Raw genomic sequence first — 19,429 nt, 5'->3', positions numbered from 1 at the left:
ATTATTCACAGAAATGGGCAACAGGAATGGAAATCCAGAAATAAATCCTTTGTAAATTCTAACTTTTGGCCAAAAATTATAACCAAATTCAACATCTCTCATTAGCCTGTTTCCCACCTAACTCTAGCATGCGTATGCATACACACACACACACACATGCACGCCGCTTTTTCCTGTTAACCTGAGAGGAAATGGGTTGCTTGGCATGACTTCGGTGAACTTGGCTCCTTCCTTTATTCTTGACCTCCCTCAGGAGGTGAGCCAGAGCAGAAAACCCAAACCACCCAAGGAGGGAGGGATGATCCACAGATGGGCTTGCTGGTCCTTCGGTAATCAGGGGTCACCCACATGTCACTAAGTCACACGCGCTGACGTGAGTCAGAGATGATGACACGGCCATAGCTCTTCGTGTCCACGCACGGAGCTAGCACCCTTTAACAGAGCGGTTACATGGGTGCGTGCCGATGAGGGGGAAAGTGGCTCCGCTTAAGGCGCACTGCTGTGGGTGTAAAGCTGATTGCTTATTCACTAAAAATTTAAAAAAACAATGTGTTAAATGATTCTAGGTCACTCATTAACCGGGCCCAGAATCTTGGAGATGTGCGGCTCCACCCACTGGCACTTGAAGGAGACAAAGCCACAGCTCTCCTTGTCACCCCAGGTCCAGCTCCCTCATTCTTCTCTTATTTGGATGCTTGACAAATATTCACTGTTTAGAAGCCCTACGTGCAGCAATTAAGAGCTCTTCAGAATAAAGGTGCTAAGGAAATCATTTTTTAAAGAAATAAAAATCAAACCCACACCTTTACAGTCAATTAATATTTGACAGAGGAAGCAAGCACATACAATGAGCTAAAGAGAGTCTATTCAATAAATGGTGTTGAAAACATTGGACAGACACTTGCAGAAAAATGAAACTCGACCACGTTCTTACACCACACACAAGAACAAATTCAAAATGGATCAAATACTTAAATGTTAGACCCGAAACCATAAAAATCCTAGAAGAAAATATAGGCAGCAAAATCTTAGACATTGCTCGCTGAAATTTTTTAATCAAATCTATCTCCCCAGGCAAGGGAAACAAGAGGAAAAAATAAACAAATGGGACTTCACAAACTAAAAAGTTTTTGCACAGCAAAAGAAATCATCAACAAAATAAAAAGGCAACCCACAGAATGAGAGAACATATTTGCAGATACATCTAATAGGGGGTTAATATCCAAAATTTATAAAGTACTTATAAAACTTGACACCAAAAAAACAAACCCAGTTAAAAAAAGGACAAAGGACCTGAGTAGACACTTCAAACAGGACATACAGATGGCCGCTAGACATATGAAAAGATGTTCAACATCACTAATCGTCAGAGAAATGCAAATAAAAATCAGTGAGATACCATCTCACACCTATTAGAACGGCTACCATCCATAAAGCAACAAACCACAGGGGCTGGCGAGCATGTGGAGAAAGGGGAACACTTTGCACTGTCGATGGGACTGCAGACTGGTGCAGCCACTGTGGAAAAGCAGTATGGAGATACCTCGAAAAAAAATCTGCCTTTTGACCCAGCAATCCCAACTTCTGGGAATACATCCGAAGGAACCCAAATACTAATTTGAAAGAACATAAGCACCCCTGTGTTCATTGTAGTGTTATTTACAAATGGCCAAGATATGGGAGCAGCCCAAGTGTCCATCAGTAGACGAGTGGATAAAACAACCACGGGGCATTTACACAGTGGAATTCTACTCAGCTGTAAAAAAGAAAAAACATTTACTCTTTGCAATGGCATGGATGGACCTGGAGAACATTATGCTAAGTAAAATAAGCCAGTCAGAGAAAGACAAACACCATATGATTTCATTCACATGAGGAATCTAATGAACAAACTGAAGCAACAAGGAAAATGGGGAGAGACTCATAGACAGAGAACAGATGACAGCTAGTGGCGGGGCGGGAAGTTAGGGGAGGAGGGATTGAGCAAAAAAGGACTTATGGACATGGACAACAGTGCAGGGATTGCTGGGGGCGGAGGGTATAAGGGGACTAAATGGTAATGGAAAAAATATAATAAATATTATTATTTTTTTTAGATTTTGTTCATTCAGATCTAGAAAGAGGGGAAGGGAGGGAGGAAGAGAGGAAGAGAAACATCAATGTGTGAGAGAAACATCAACTGGTTGCCTCTCACACACCCCCAAACGGGGACCTGGCCTCATGCGCCCTGATTAGGAATTGAACCAGCAACCTTTTGGTTGGCAGGCCAACACTCAACCCACTGAGCCACACCAACCAGGGCAAAAATATAGAGATTATTTAAAAAAAAAAAGAAAAGAAAGAAAAAAATCACATCTAAAAACGTTATGGTAAGAATTGTGACTAAACCTGGCTTGTAGCAACAGCCCCATAAACAACAAATAATGAGATCGGAGCATGAGGCTGGAGGATAAAGGGAGAAAGGTCATTGCAGCTTTCTGGAACTTTCCCGGAGAACCTTTGAAAAACACTGATGTTGATCAATGAAAATACTGCGTGGGAGCTCTGACCAGCGTGGCTCAGTTGGTCGAGCATCATCCAGCAAAGCAAAAGTTCACCTGTTCAATTCCCAGTCAGAGTACATGACTGGGTGGCCGGCTCAGTCCCCGGCTGGGGCACGTGTGAGAGCAACTGATCGATGTTTCCATCCCTCTCTTTCTCCCTCCACCTCTCTAAAAATAAATAAATAAAATATTTAATTTCAAATATGTTTTATTTATTTTTAGAGAGAGGGAGGGAGAAAGAGAGGGAGACAGACAGTGGTGTACGAGAGATACGTTGATCAGTTGCCTCTCACATGCCTTCAACTGGGGACCTGGCCCGCAACCCAGGCACGTGCCCTGATCAGGGAATCAAACCAGCAACCTTTCGGTTCACACACCAGCACTCAATCCACTGAGCCACACCAGCCAGGGCATAAATAAAATCTTTTTAAAAAAGGAAAAGAAAGAAAATACTCCATGTGATACTACTATGATGGATACATATTATTATATAAATGTCCAAATGCACAGAAGGATACAACACCAAGAGTGAATCCTAATGTAAACGATGGACTTTGGGTAACAATGTGTCAATGTAGATTCATTCATTGTAACAAATCTACTTACTACTCTGGTGTGGGACAGGACATTGATAGTGGGGGCAGGGTGTATGTGGGAAACCTCCAAACCTTCTTCTCATTGCTGTGAACCTATAACTTCTCTTTAAAAAATTAAGTCTTTAAAAAAAATGATGTTTAGGGCCCAACCCGACCAATCAAATCAGAAACAGATAGTGGGGCTTGGGCAGCACCATTTTTATTGAGTTCCCTGGTGATTCTAACATACACACAGGGTTAAGAACCGTAGTGCTAATCGGAAGAAAGTACCCATGATTTAGGTCTGGCATTTAAAATTCAAAGCATGACTATCCCCAGAATTTGGTGCTAGGTGGCATTTTGGCCACGCCAATTGGTACTGGTGCTTTGGCCACTCTCCAAGTGGGAACACAATTTTTAAGTCAGTCATGGTAGGCTGTGAATTTCAAGACAATGTACATGCTTCAGATAATGATAAAAGACTATTCCTGTGCCCTCGGTTTTAATAAGTCAACTAAAATATACCATTCTCATGAATTTCTATAAAAGAAATATACTAGAGCCAGTTAACATGGCTCAACCTAATATATTTATATTCTATTTTTCATTTAGAGACTTATGTCAATTCAATTACTAGCACCAGTGATAAGCCCTCAATATGTATTTCTCGAACGATCAGATCCCCCAATATATATTCTCAGATCAAAAATAATCACAGCTTATTTTTTTCTAAGATTTCATTAGCCATCCTTCTCGCTTTCGAAGCAGCAACAGCAAATTATGGCTGACATTTGCATTATTGTAGAATTGACCAAGATGTAAATCATAGCTTGGCGGGTTCAATACAAAGCTGACCTCAGAGCCACCAGACTAGTTACCAAATAGGGTCCTGTCCTCTACAAGTAGTAACTCGGCTGGTCTAAAATTACCCTGAAATGCACCATTTCACCAAGAGTGGTATTATGAAAGAGCTGATGCTATTGGTGCTTTAAGGAAAGTTTGCAAAAACATCACGTAGCTACTTGGGACTGAAAGCTACGCGTGATGTGCACAGAATTACAGGGAAGAAACTGTCTAGCCATGAAGTTCTGTTGACCCTGGAATGGGACAGAGGCACCTACTAACCAGAGTCTTTCAAGAATTTCCCTTTGTTCTCAAAATTCTCAAACTTCAATAAATATTTTCGTATCACTTTCTGTAAATGAGTATGTATGTGAGATAGATAGATGATAGATAGATAGATAGATAGATAGATAGATAGATAGATAGATAGATATAAAGGTATCCCATGAGAGGTACCTGTAAACCAGTGGTTCTCGATCAGGGACAATTTTGTCACCCAGGGGACATTTAGCAACATCTGGAAACTTTTTTTTGACTTTTATAACCAGGGCTGGAGTGCTATTAACAGCTAATGGGTCGAGGCCAGAGATGCTTCTCAACACCCTGCAATCCACAGACAAGCTCCCACAAGAATTACCCAGCCCCAAGGGTCACCGGTGCCAAACTGAGAAACCCTGCTCTGGAAGTTATAAAACTAAGAAAGCCACAGTTCCTGTCCTCAAGGAAGTAGCAATGTGGGAGAGAGAATTAATGCCACTACCTTTATCAGCGATGATAATGCACATTTCCTGAGCACTTACTATGTGCCAGGCACTGTGCCTGGTGTTCTATGGGTTACCTCACTGAATCTTCCCAACGAACCAATGTGGTGGGTATTGTTGTCCTACGGCACTGATGCTCAGGAACAGCTTACTCTGTGGCCCCATGGTGGTGATTGGGGTGAGGGTATAGGGCAGTGTAGCTGCAGTGCAAAGTTGGGCTCTGCAGCCCAACGGTTGTGGGTTCAAATCCCAACTTTAGTACTACTTGGCTGCATGGCCTTGCAGAAAGCCAAGAAAAGTAGTCAAGAAAGAGGGTCATAAAAGCGAGGTCCAGGAGGCAAGGAAAATGAATCACTTTAGGAAGTTAACTTCTATCCATGACTGGCTGTGTGCAGTGCTGGGAGGGCAACTCTAAGCCAGAGCCCAGGACAGCTTGGGTACCAAAAAACATCCATAGGCCAGGTCAGTCCACAGCCACCCCCAGAAAAAGCTCAACCCACACACAAAGAACAACTCTTCCTCCACTTCTTAGTAACTCAGGGGTGGTAATGAAATAGGAAACAGTACAGATTTTAGAGACCCAGGCTGGTTCATGCTCCAGGCTCGATGAGGTGCAGTACAATGAGGATGCTAATAAAAGAACATGCAGCCTGCCCACACATTGCTTGCCTACTCCTCCTGGCCACAGCTCCACCACATAGCCAGTTATCCCCATGGAGAGAGAAGGCACTTCTGAGCAGCGGGTGCATGCAGCCACCCACCCACACACAGCAGTGCTGTCTCTTCGAGCACGAGCACAAGTTTGGGTTTTCCTTTTTTTCCGGCTTCTATTTTCTAGAAAAATTTACTCGGAAAACAACACCTCTTCCTGATACACATCTGCTTGGTAATTAGAGAGACCCAGAGAGTATTAATAGAGGCAGCGGTATGTGACACAGACGGAAGGTTGGGCTGGGCCGATACTGCTGCAGCAGAAGAGTGTGTTTTTCCAAAATGTGTTAGATGTGGCCTAAAAATTGCTGCACATGGAACTTCAACATTTAAGTAAAAATGATAAAATGCAGTTTTCCCCATGTCTATAAATAAGCCACATAACTCCCAAAACACCCTTAATAAAGTTATATTTCATATCACAACATGAAGTATACACAATACTTCATAATAAAAGAGTGTACAGTCTGCACACGTGTTAAAGTACTTTCTAATCACCACGGTAATGATGGAGATCACCCTTAAGCATCAAGCCATCCATTTATTCCCTAAGAAAGAGGATCCGAAACTGCAGAGATGCCACCAAAAGCACAGATCACACGTGTCTCGAATCACAGATATTCATGAGATAACCTAGAATGGATGCTGGAGGCTAAAACGTGGGAATCGAAATCAGCTCAGCTGAGGGCCCTACATTAATTGTGGCCAAGGGCACTAAAAATACATGGCGCTGCAAGATGTAACACGGTGGAAGAAATAAAAAAAGCTCATCAGCATTCTGCTACAAAAATATACTGGCTCTTAAGATTGAGCATTCTGAAATTTATGAACTAACTTTATAAACCTATTTAAAATACACAGTGGTGTCCACCATGATCACACAGAAATACCGGAAACGCTGCGGCTCTAAAGAGTGCCGGAGTCCCGCTGGCTTTGGAGCATCCCCGACACGCGCGTGTGCATGCACACACACACGCATGCACACGCAACCAGCAGTGGTCTCCAGCTGAATAAAAGCATTTGGTTTGGAATGATTAACATGTAACCCAAGAATCATTTATTAAAAATTATGTTATTAATAAAAGCACAGCCTCTCAAGTACAGTCCCCACCTCTAAGCCAGTGCCCAGCTTTGCGGATTAATTTCACTGGCGTACCTCCACCTCTCGCCTGGATGGCTGCAATAACCCAAGTTACTTCCCCGAAATCTCACTCTTGTGGCCCTGCTGTCCACCACACAACATCAAAGGAGCCCTATGTAAAGTGAGACCTGGATTTTCCATGTTCCTACTCAAAATCCTGCAAAGCCTTCCTGCTCGTTGCAATTACAGATGCTCCTTGACTCGTGATGGGGTTACATCCCCATAAACCCATCATTAAGTTGACTATATCACAAGTCGAAAATGCATCTTATAGACCTAACTTACCGAACTTCATAGCTTAGCCTAGCCTCCTTTACACGTCCTCAGAACTCAATATGCAAGAAAACTGATGGCAACGCAGCACACTGTAGGATACTGGTTGTTTGCCCTATGACCTCACGGCTGACGGGGAGCTGTAGTTCGCTGCTGCCGCCCAGCATTATGGAAGAGCATTGTACCCAAAATAGATGAAAATTCAAGATACAATTTCTACTGAGTGTGTACTGCTTTCACACTGTTATAAAGTTAAAACATCCTAAGTCAAACCACCGAACCACCATAAGTCAAGGACCCTCTGTAAAGCAAAATCCAAACCTAAAGGCCCTACCTTACCTCAGCTCAGACCACATCCCCTCTGCATCCTGAAGCTCCAGCCACCCTAATACGCGTCCTGTTCCCCGGACATCCCCAGGCTAGTCCTGACCTGGAACGCGGTCATGCCCCATCTAGACTCTGATTTCTTCAGAGCCCCAACCGCCATCTGAAAATTTCTTATTTATGAGCTTGCTCATCCTCTGTCTTCCCCCAACAGAAGGCTAGCTTCCGGAGGACAGGAAACTTGTCTGCCTTTTTCATAGTTAGTCCACAAGGCCTAGAACAACACATTCGTTGAGTGAGTGAATGAATGAGTGAATGATGCACCAAGAACTTCTGTGCCCTGGGTGGCCTCAGTTCAAAGGTCACAGTGGGACCAAAAAAAAAAAAGAGCAATGCCTTCAATCCATACTGGCATGAGGAATATTCCTGGCCCTTGCACAGGACAGCGATGTCACAATCACACACGCTCTTCCTTACTCAAGCACTTGAAAGTGGGGGTGGGGGGTGACAGCCAGGCTGGGCACAGCTCACTTTCTTCTTCTCCAGCACTGCGTTTCAAGGCCCCACTTAAAATGGAACCTACCAGAGCGCTGAGCGTGTTTTATGGGAGGCACAAGTTTAGCCAACATGTCACAGACTCCCTCCACAGTAAAATACTGAATGGAGGAATTAGGACATCTGTCAGGCACCCCACATGGAGTCTGATTCTCTCAGTGGGCAGAAACCAGCAAGAGGTCTTTATAAAGTGGAAGGAGGGAAGAAAAGAGAGCTGAAAGCCCCTTTAGGCCCATCCTCACCCCTAAATAACAATAACAAATACGAAACCAACACGCACTTTGCTCCAGGGGCTCACACTGGAGGCTCTCCGTGTTCCCACAGCAACCGTAAGAGACAGGCACTACTACAGCCCACACTTCTGCACGAGGGGCTTGTGGCCGGGAGGGCTGCTCACAACCAGCAAGCGCCGAGGCTCTGATTTGAGCCCGTGCCTCTCTGACGCCAAAGCCTGTGCTCTAGTCCATCCCAGAAAATAAAGAATGCTTCTATCGGCTCTGCACTAAATGTTGAAAAAGTTGCCTGTCCTCTGCCGCGTGCAAGGTGTGTGAAACTTAAGTAACCCAAGCTTCTTGATCATCACTTGCCTTATCTGTAAAACAATGGGTTGTTGTTAGGATTCCATGAGAATGCTTGTCAAGCACTCAGAACAGCACCTGGTACAGAGTGAATTCTCAGTAAAGTCACCTCTTTCACCATGGTTATTCTTAGGCTAGTCTGTAGGTTCTGCATAATCTAGCTAAGTCATGACTATTAGAGACAGAATAGAACAGCGGTCCTGGCAGCAGCCAGCTATAGGTGTAAGTCTTAGATCTGTAACTACCTCTAAAACTTCAGAAAAAATAACACTGCTGAGCCTCAGTGTCCTCATCTATAAAATGGGGATAATATCAGCTACTTCACAGAGTTACACTGATACTTGACAGGATAATGCAAGTAAGGCACTCAACATAGCTCTGGGCACACAGGAAGTACTCAGCAGATGACAGTTCCATTAGCAGTTATATAAACTGTGCAGGAGAAAATGGTATAATCCCTGGCCACTTTAGTCTAATTCAACTTGACAAATGTTCATTGAAGACCTGCCAGGGGCAAGCCATAAGGCAGGAAACACAGTCCGAGCCCTCAAAGAGCTTGAGCAGCTTAGCTGGACACATGGGACACGAAGGAGTTACGAATGAAAGGCTGGCTGGGGTCTTGGCATAGCATGTTTGACTGCCAAGCACAGGGGTGCCATTAATTCTGTGTACACTGTGATACTATTGAAGGTCTGAGCAGGAGAATGACATCATCCAACCTCTGAGTTGGAAGAATTCCACCTTCTGTGGAGAATGGATTAGTGCCAGGAAAACTGGAGGCAGAAGAATAAGTTAGGCTACTGCAATAGTCCAAGCAAAAGTCAATGACGGGTGGCGGCGAGGACAGAAAGATAGGCATAGATGCAACTGTCATCCTAGAAGCACAACTTAGAGGTCTTGACAACTGATGGGATGGCAGAGAAGGTGGAAGATAGTTTAGGGTGACTTTGTTTTCTTTTCTAGAAGGGTAGGGAGAATGGCAGTTTCTTAAATGAAATGAGGAAGCCAAAACTAGCACCTGGTGGCTCACTGAGTGAGCGCGTGAGTCTGTCTGTGTTGGGAGGTAACAGAGGACAGAGACGGTGAGACGCTGGTAGGATATTCCGGCCATGATGAACACAGAGCACTCTGGGAGGGAGGCCATGGGGCAAGGAGAGTTCAAGTCAAGGAACTGAATGAGATCCCAAGAACAGGCTAAAAAGAGAACTGAGGAGGGAACTTGAGAGAACAGTATGTACATTTAAGGGCCTGGAACAGGAGACGACAGCCACGAAAGAATGGGAAGGGCAGAGTTAGAAGGAAAACCAAGTTTCCAGAAGAAAGTAGAACATTTCAACTCAAGTGTGGCAATTAAGGGTATCACATGGGGAAGCAGAAATCACTGGATTGGTGGTTTGGAGCAATCAGTAGCTTCTGAGACAGTAACTTCCGTGGAGCTGTAGAGGTTGAGAGGGGGGCACTGCGCGTGGGCTATTCTTTCTGGAAGTCTGTCAGAGAAAAGAAGGTGAGTGAGGGCAGGAGACAAAAGATAAGTAAAACAGAGAGAACTGCGAGAAATTCACTTAGGCAGAGGGAAGAGTTGCCAAACTGGCGCACAGCTTGGGAACATATAGCACCATTTAGTCAATTACTGTCTTCTTGGGGGATCCGAGGCAACCATGCAAATTAGCCTGTGTAGGCCAGCAAAAAAAAACCCAACACTTGACAGATCTTTTGGAACCTCATCTTTGGGACTGGGCTAGGACGGTTTGGACTAGATTTCCTAAAGGTATCTTTAAGACAAATGAGAAGGCGGCAGAATGGTCCTGCCAGGCCTACAAGGCAAGCAGGCACGGTCTAAATAGAGAACAGAATAAGGCAAGCAGAACAAGATGTGCTCAACTAAGAGAAAGAAGAAATTGAATGATCAAGAGGCAAGAACCGAACACAACAGAGGGGAATGTCAGACATCTGGTCCAGATAGTGGCGGCATGGAAACGACCCAGGGCACCTTCGGGCGGGAACCATGGGCAGGAGCTAGTTACAGTTTTTAACATATTTGGGAAGTACAGGGGATGCATATCTCCGTGTGCTGGAGTACATTCTGTCATTGACCATTACTCTTTTAAATCAAAACACAGATGAAGCTCTTTGCAGTAGGGATCTGGGAGTAGTGTGCTCAATGACTGGGGCCGGACCTGGAAAGGAAAACAATTTTTAAGAGAAGATCCCCTACCCTCCCAAGCATTTCGGTAAAAAGGAAGTTGGACTGACTGGACAGTTCAGACTGTCTTGCACTGGAATAAGCCATCCCGGGGTAGATGACAGGTGGCAGCCTGGAAGTATAAAATGTGGGTTTGAATTTGCACGGACCATAGCGTCATGAACAAACGGAGAGCTGCCGTAAAAATGATTTGGATCAGTCCACCAAATGTTCACTGAGCAACTCGTGTGTGATCAGCCCGAAGACATGGTAGAGAGAAGACCAGCGCAGTTCCCTGTCCTCGCCAAACTTATTAGAGTCCAGAAAATAAGAACTCTCCATGTTTTTCAGACCATAAGACACACCTAGGTTTTAGAGGAGGAAAATAGGAAAAAAAATTTTGAAGCAAAAAATGTAGTAAAATATTTAATAACATAAAAGACATAATATTTCACCACTGTAAATGTAGACAGAACTCAACAGCAACATTAACACCCATTATTCCTCCCAAATTTGGGGGGGGGAGTTATGTCTTATAGTCCAAAAAAATACAGTAAATATGCCTGTGTTTATGTGTGCACACGCACCAGGTAAGTCTCTAAATGAGAAGAGGAAGAAGAAATCAGAAAAATCCTAGAGCTACACAGTCCTCCTACTCGCTAAACTCGCAGAGATTGAAAACAAAATTGTTTAGCACTTAGACCACCTCTGGGTTCTCATCCCACTCGGTCCCAACACCACTGCTCATCACTCTCCACTTCTGAGACAAACATGTGAACCTGGGGATGTCACACAAATTTCCCAATTGCTATTGTCTATGACATTTATACTTGGCAGGATAGCACAGCAGCTAAGAGACTCTGCAGTCACACTGCCTGGGTTCGAGTCCCAGCTGAGCCACTCTGGGCTGCGTGGCCTTGGGTAAGTTGCTTGCTCTCTCTGTGCCCAGGTTCCTCACATGTAAAATGGGATCGACGATCATACCTTCCTTGTGGGCTGCTGTACAGTTTAAATGAGTTCATCTGGGTAAAGTACTTGCTACAGAGCCTGGTACAGAGCTGATACTCAGTAAGGATGAGCTGTTGTTATCACTCTGCCCACCTGAAACTCTTACTACATTCCTGTCCACTCATCCAAATCACTGTCCTTTAAAACACCACGCCAAATATTTTACTTTCTGTTAGTACGCTTATAAACTTAGTTCCAATACATTTATTGAGGGTCTGCCATGTCCAGTGCTCCAGGAAAGGCAGGGCGAGTAAGACCCGGCCCTGCCCTTGTCATCACAGTTGACCAGGGGAAATGGACAGACATTCCAACAACGATCATCACTGTAATTTTGCAAGAATCATGAACTAGCATTACCCATTAAGTGTCCCTGAACTGGATTTTGCCTGACTCTCCTGAAACAGATATCCAATTTGTGTTGTGATATTTGGCAGCAAAGGTGTTTGCTTAGTGTTCCCTGAATTGTTTCACACATATATGCTTTGACGTGTCCAACTTGATGCCAAGAAACCCATTCTGGGATTGGACTTTCTAATTCTATCCCCCAGTCCACCCCCTCCCAACAGTCACTGGCTACCAGGTTTTTGACAACTGCATATTAATTTGTGGTTGGTCAGAACATTAAGCTTCTCTAGCAGAAAATTTCCAGGGCCTGGGAAGCTGAGTTTCTGCTCTAACATAACTTTGGACTACTTAATTATTGCTGAATTCTTCCCATATCCTCTTGGCATAAAAAGGACACTACGCATATGTAGAATATTGTATTAGTACTAACAAAAATAATAAAAGTGAACATTTATTGAGACTTCAGTGTGCTGGGTACTAGATCAAGTACTCTAAATGCTCCATGTAACGCCCCCAACAGCCCTGAGAGGAGGCATTATTATTATTATCCCACTTTGCAGTTGAGGAAAATGACATGCCAGGAGGCCCCAGTAGAGGAAGAGGCGCAAAAACCTGGTGCTCCAAAAACCTGGGAAGGCAATGAAGGAAGCCGTTTTTCATTCCGCACCCCCCACTCCACCCAAGTGTTTAGATGGCTGGCTCCAAAAGGAAATGTTCAGATCCACCCAAAAGGCAAGGAGAAAGCCCTGGGCCAAAGGAAAGAGTAAACCCCCCTCCTAACAAACACAGCCTACTCAGACGCTGTCATCCCACAGATTCCCGTCTCGTGAGAGCCCCTGCTCCTCTAAGATTTCCAACTTCTCCAAAAGCAAAAAACCAGCCTATGCAAAACTAACACAAAATATAAAACCAACTGACTTTTTCCTTCTAGAGATTAGAGTGAAGGTTTGTAGAGATGGACTGCTTCAGCAAGAGCTCCAGTGAGACAGTATCTCAGATCTCGGAGGAGGAAGGGACCTAAAGAAACATACCCAGCTGACGGGGAGGGAAGAGAGCTGGGATGGATTCTACTTTGAAACCTTTACATACTGATTTCTGTTACTACCCTGCTATTATGAAATTCAAGCAAAGAGGAGCTCACAGGAACCACCGGGCATTCAGAGCTTGGGGATTTGGTTTGGGTTACTGCTGGTTAAAAAGAAATAGAGGATACTCACCTACTCTCCAGCACCAACCAACTTCGCCATAATCCCACCCCAAAGACAACCAAAATTAGTTCTGTAGAATCTCTCCTACTCCCTCCAACTCAAGCTGCAAGGAACTCCCACTAAAACTCAGACACGGAATGCTGAAATTGAGAGCCTTATTAAACCTTTAGAGAATGATGCACTCAGTGGCTTGTTTCAAAACAGTCTGGGGGCCCAAAAAGGGCTGCTAACAAATGATCGCAACCATTGAAATCATTCTCACTGCCAGAGCCTCTGCGAAAATTCCTCATTCATTCAGTTCCACCTCTAAACGTTTCATTCAATTCACTGGTAGCAGATCCGGGGTCAATTCACCGAGCACAGTAGAGCAACATCTGCAATTTCCTCGGCGTTGTGAAGAGTAACAGCACAGGTAATCGATGTGTGTAAACAAAAACCTGTGATGCTGAAAACAGGGAGGGGAGGAGAAATCAGGAAGAAACACCGTGTCCCTGGTGGCGATGGTGGTACCCCCAGGAAACGCCTCCCTCCTCTCCAAACGAATTTTGTAAATACATATTTAAAAAAAAAAAAACTGCAGGGGATTCTAAGTGATTGCATCATTGCATCTCTTTTATTGAATTTCTAAATAATAACATTCCAGTACATCCAGGGTCACCTACAATCCAACAGGTGGAGTGAATTTCTAAAACGGTTTTGTAGGTTTTACCCATAGGGCTGCCCGTGGCAGTAGAGCCAAGTGTGAAGGCAAGATCACATTAAAGGGCATAAGATGAAAGAAAATCTCATTCCAAACCCAAATTGGCATGGAAAGGGCATTAAAGTCACCTCTAAAACAGGTACTACAATTCCATCTTCCAGGTGGATTTTTTTTATTTTATGAGGATCTTATTAAGCATTCTGTTGGAGAATGGACAGAAGCTCGTTTTATGCTCTAGAAATATATTCTGAACTACCAAAAGTGAAACAGCATATCCTCAAAGACAGTGAGCAACATAATAAACACAGTCTGGGGGAAAGGATCATGAGTAAATTAAATCAACAAATATTTATCAAGTGCCTGGGCCTTAACACTGAGATGCTCTGTCAGAGAGCTCCCTTGACTGAGCTTTCGGTGAGAAGCAGAAAGATGCAATTACGGAGTTCCTGAAAAATAAGCAATTAATCACACACTGCTTCAGATGAATTGTCACGCCTGTGATTTCCCCATATCATTCTGCCTTTGCCCCTGAAATCTAATCCCTTGGGTCCTCTCTGAGTTTTCAGATCACTGATTAGCACTAAGCCAGCTTCCATTCTCACCCGGCCAGCCCACTACTGACCAGAAGTAGAACTCTCCACACGCCTCCTTCCAGTCTGATCTGTGACCTTCAGTGCGCTGCATGTGTCAAGGTGAAGCTGTCCACTGACCATGCGTCCTTTAATATCGGGCCTCCACTTCTGCCCTGCTCTTCAACACCAGTGCAAACCCTCACAGCCCTACTGGGCCATTTCAAATCTATTCGACGGCACATTCAACAGCTAGTTAGCTGTCTGCCTCTCCTCCCACCATCCAGACTGCTTTGGGGTTGCAGAGCAAATTAGCCAGAAAGGCACAACCAACACTACCAAAATTCAACCCCAAATTTTACACCTGGCCCCCAGGCAGGAGGGAGAGAAGGACCACCTCAGCATCTTTCTAAATAAAAATCGGCTCAAATTCAATCACAGCCCTCAACCTATCTCATGTCAAGTGCCTAATTCTCTGCAATAGTCTGAAATCTTTTCAGGAACATTACTGTCAAAATAGAACCCAAGGGGGGACACCATCCAAGAACCAACATGACATCCCTTCAAACTGATATCTGAGCTACAAGCACAACAAATGGGGAATGAGTCCTGCCAAGAAGAAAATCAAATTCTGTTCGTCTCCTAAGTGGACAGCAACTAACTACCCAACATTACCCTGAGAGCCTCCAAGTGATTGGGAAGCCAGGGCATCGGAGGAAGAACACAGCCTGTCCAAGACCCGCCTGGGAACCCCCATCTCTGAACACAGAATGTCATCAGATCATGAGAACGAAGCAAGACACCAAGCTCCTACATCCTCAGACGCTACTGCATTTTAGATAAATTCCCAGACACTGGAAGCCAGGACCCTCCAATCCCAAGTGCCATGCTAATGCATTTTTCATTAGCTTTTTCAAGAATGGAGAAAAGACTTATCACGTCAAGAGGTTTACAGTAATACTTACACTTCCATTTTCTAGTCTCCTGGTTTGTCCGGTTTTCCCCCGTGAAGCCCAGTTTCTGGGGATCGGTGACTGGGCTACATCACACTCCCTCCCGGGGGCTCGCAGTAACGGGGCTTTCTCCAGCTGCCAGCACTCTGCCAGCTCAGAGAGGCTGGGCTGCCACAGCCTGGTCTTTCGGCAGACTCTGAGCAGAGCTGAGCACCTTCCCAGTGAGAGCTCCGCTACAGCCACTTGAAGCTCAGCAAAACCCATCAGGAAACCTTCAGATACATTTTTTACTTTTTTTTTTTCCCAGCACAGCCAAGGCAGCAAGCTCTATCCACCCACCTGAGAAAGAGATGGATACCTAGATGGACAGATACACAGATGGACAGCCCATCTTAACCCTGCACATTTCTCCTCCCACCACGGATCTGCACTGTTAGATATTCCCCACCACTTCCTCCCCTCTCAAGAAGACCCAAGACTGAAAAACTAACCCAAAGTACCCAATTGACAATTATGATGCTGCAGACAGGAAGAGGTACCTTAAACAGAGCAAAACGAGAATATTAACAGCCCAGCCCTCTGAAGACCAAACAGGTAAATTGCTTTCCCAATGCAGGCTGGTGAACGGCTTCCCTCCACTGCACTCCCCCCCACCCACCCACCACCACCACCACCACCACCACCACCTTTGGGCTCTCTACGCCTTGCATCAATGCAGGTCCCTTAGAAAGTCAAATTCTCACTTACTCAGATCTACCAAGAATCCCCAGTGCCTTGCTATAGGAAAACCCCACAAACGGCAGCTCTTCACCAGAGAAGCCTGAGGGGCTCAGCTGGCACGGAGAGGACGAAACCCACGAATTCTTCTCTGGTTCATCAAAATTGGAGGTGTCATCATCAGACTTGAGGGTGGGAACGAAGGGGGGAGGAGCTGGTTAAAGAAAAACAAGAAGAGAGGAGGGAAGGGAGAAAAATTCAGACGGATTCAACACTGTTGCAGAGAAAACCGCCTCACTCCCTCGGCGTTTGCGATGGCACTGCAGCGCCTGCTTTCAATCTAGCTCGCACAGGCAGCCCCAGCCCGGGCTCTTCCAGCAACAAGAGATTAACCCCTTCTCTGCCAACATGGCCACCCACCCGCAGACAGGCTGCTTTCCCTGCCGGGGTAAACTGAAGGATAAACTCAAACAGGTCACTTGGTGGGGAAAAAGCACTTGGGGAACTCGTGTGCGCAAGCTGCTCATCGCTGCTCGTCGTGCATTGCTGATATTTCCAGAAAGCTCCTACGGAGCATAATCCAGCTGGTGCCAGCATGCCCGATGACCTAAACCTATTCGTTTTCTCTTCCAGACAGGTCTACGTTATTAATATCTCGTGCTGATCGTTGGTGTAAGATGGAATTTCTACGTTTTGTGGATTAACTGGAATGAGAGGGGGGAGCAGAAAGGAGGATTTGGGAGGTATGTAACTCATGTTAGGCTAGCACTGCAGTCTAGCTCATCCACATCCAGATGAGTATACTTGGAGCTCTTACTAACCACTTTCTTTTAGTTCATTATCCCTCCTCCCCAGTTCAAGCAAGCCCCCTGAATCCGCCGCAGTTTAATCAGCATAATGAAACACCAGGCAAATAAAGTTCTTTCCGGTGGTTTACGGCACCCCTGCACGCTGACGGTGTTCATGCACCGAAGGACATGAGCGTCCTACCTCGTTAAGGCATGGCTCCCGGCTAGGGGTATCTTACATCTTCTCCACTTCTGCACACCTACTAAACTCTCTCGGTCAGGGAGGTGGGAACTCGTCCATCAGTCACCAGGAGGCTGCCCATGGTGGTGGGCTCCCAGGGGTGTAGCCGGCCAGAAGCGTTACCATGGCTGCAGGTTGAAGCATCTGTGGCAGCCCGGCCCAGCGAGTTGGTGAGCTGGGCATCACATCCCCCGCAGTGCAGGCTTCGTGCTCCCCACTCTGTGCGGGCTCCGCTGTGGCTGTAACCCCACCTGGCCGACTGCGTGGCAGGGGCCAATGCTGATCTGAGTGACAGAGCAGCATGAGTCACTGCCGGAGCTTGCTACAGCGCCCCCTAGGACCGCTGTCACAGCCCTTCACAGTCCAGACTTCTCTTTTAACTCCTTGTTGCCTGGACCAAGCTGTGTGCCAGGTCTGAGCAGCCTGTTTTCTGCTTACAGGATCGAAAGCTTGGCTGTTTCCAAAGTTCCCAGACGACGAGAACATCGGAAGCAGCACTGGGAAGCACGTGGGGTGGTGAAGGGATGCGGAGCGGGGAGGAGATGAAGCCGGAACGAAAGAGTCTGGCTGCTCCGGGGAAGCACAAAAGAGCAATCTCAGAGCTTCAGGTGCACTGCGATGAGGGGGGAGACTGAGAATGTAGAATGTGCGCTGCCAGAAAATTACCTGACACCTCCAAGCTCTCGAGAGAATTTAAGTCTTCCCTGTTGGTGCTGGCATCTACTTGCTTAACACTTTAAAAATTAGCTGATGGAAAGAAAAACTACATTGAAGGCTCCAGCCTACTTCCCATGTGTACTTCGGTCAACACAGCCTCAAGTCCAGTCTGATTTCAATTACCCAATACCTTTTTTTAGCAAAAAAAATGCTTTTAATAATTATATTTCGTAAGAACCAAAAGGTTTTCCATCCTAAAATAAGGAAACTCAGATCAAGATTGAAGAAATGTATGAAGAAGAGAGATTTGCAGAAGATAATAATACAGAATCATTGCGGTTAATGGGACATACTTTGCAACCTGACTGAGTGGATTCAAGCTCTAGCCCTTAATAGCTCTGTGACCTTGGGAAAGTCATTTAACCTCTCTGAGCCTCACTTTCAACACAGAGATAACTTTCTCAAAGGGCTCTTGGGAGGTTTAAGTAAAAAAAAAAAAAAACCCATACAAAATGCTTGCACAGTTCTCAGCATAAACACTCCACAAAGACTGCCTGCTATTACCGTTATTGCTCACACAAGAGTTTATCACGATGCTGCGTGTGTTGAAGTCTGGTGAGATACAGCAGAGTCTAAAGTGAGTATTCTTCTTTCCTGCACATGTCACTGACACACTCCTATGGATATTTGTGTTAATCACATTATATCATTGAATTCATATCAAAGGTTTAATTCCCTTTCCACTATACACTAATATATTTTAGGAGACTAAAACAGAATCCCACTTCTGCGTGAGGAGTGTGATTAATATGGGGTAGGAGCCACCCTTCGTGAACTAAGTATGATTTAGAATTAGCAATTCCATCCTATAAAATAAGATTCCTCTTCAAAACTCCGTCATGCTCAAAGTTAGTCTCTGTGGTCGAGATTAGAAAAAGGGCCAGATAGTCTTCAATAAAAAGAAGTCGACATGAGATGTGCCAGCTGATAACAAGTCAGATATTCACAGGACAGATTAAAAACTAGGGCTGTAAACCTTCAGAGAGGTCATCAATTGAGTACAACAGTAAACTCTGAAAAGAAAAGCTTCTAAGGATCACATGTGGGCAGGAAAAAGAGCCTCAAGCCAAAGAGAAATGAGGAACTGGAAATTGTCTACCCACCAGAAAGTGGTGAGGATGCTCACCCTTGACCAGGGCCCTTTAGGGGGAAAGAAGCAGGGTGACTATTAAAACTGTAATCCCGGGCAGAAGATCCGCATTTACAGTATCTTGCATGATGTGGGAACTACAGTGCAAGAAATTAACACCAATACTGGTCCAGGATCACTGAGTACTTAGGGCGCTGGCCTTCGCAAGGAAAGAATAACTTACAGGGACACTTTTACAACCCAGAATACACACACACACAGTCCCTACTGGAAATGAGTTCCCAATAAAAAAGTAAAAACCAAGAGCTACACAGAGCAAGGAAAAAGAGACCATCCAAACTATCATGAAGGAACATCAACAGATACTAAAAAAATAGAAAACTTTACCCTCCAAAAATTGCAGACAAAAGAACCATCTAAAATGAACCATTGAAAATGTTTGACTTATTATCAAGGTATAAATGAATAGAAATTCTAATAAGAGAACAAAGTACTCTGAAAAAGGACCCCACACATTTGAAAGGAACCAAGTGGAAAGTGAAAAGTATTATCACCGAACGTCAAGTTAAAAATCCACTGGACGCATTAAATAAAAGATTAGACAGAG

General features: G+C 44.9%; 1 protein-coding gene across 7 annotated transcripts in view; it reads right to left on the bottom strand.

Moving 5' to 3' along the window:
• The window catches only part of CIT (citron rho-interacting serine/threonine kinase), a 141,605-nt gene that overhangs the window by 80,025 nt on the left and 42,151 nt on the right, over positions 1–19,429 (bottom strand). For 6 of the 7 annotated variants that reach the window (XM_045842962.1, XM_045842982.1, XM_045842972.1 and 3 more), the window contains exon 10: positions 16,017–16,200. In XM_045842962.1, coding sequence (XP_045698918.1) covers positions 16,017–16,200 — 184 coding nt within the window. Of the gene's footprint in view, positions 1–16,016; positions 16,201–16,976; positions 17,304–19,429 lie in introns of those variants that run through there. The other variant, XM_045843014.1, reaches the window with a different exon arrangement.

This window comes from Phyllostomus hastatus, unplaced genomic scaffold (genome assembly GCF_019186645.2).
Source record: "Phyllostomus hastatus isolate PE091 unplaced genomic scaffold, TTU_PhHast_1.1 phas_contig_1162, whole genome shotgun sequence".
Taxonomy (NCBI): domain Eukaryota; kingdom Metazoa; phylum Chordata; class Mammalia; order Chiroptera; family Phyllostomidae; genus Phyllostomus; species Phyllostomus hastatus.
Note: the sequence above shows the minus strand (reverse complement) of the source record. Positions and strands in the feature narration are given on the sequence as shown.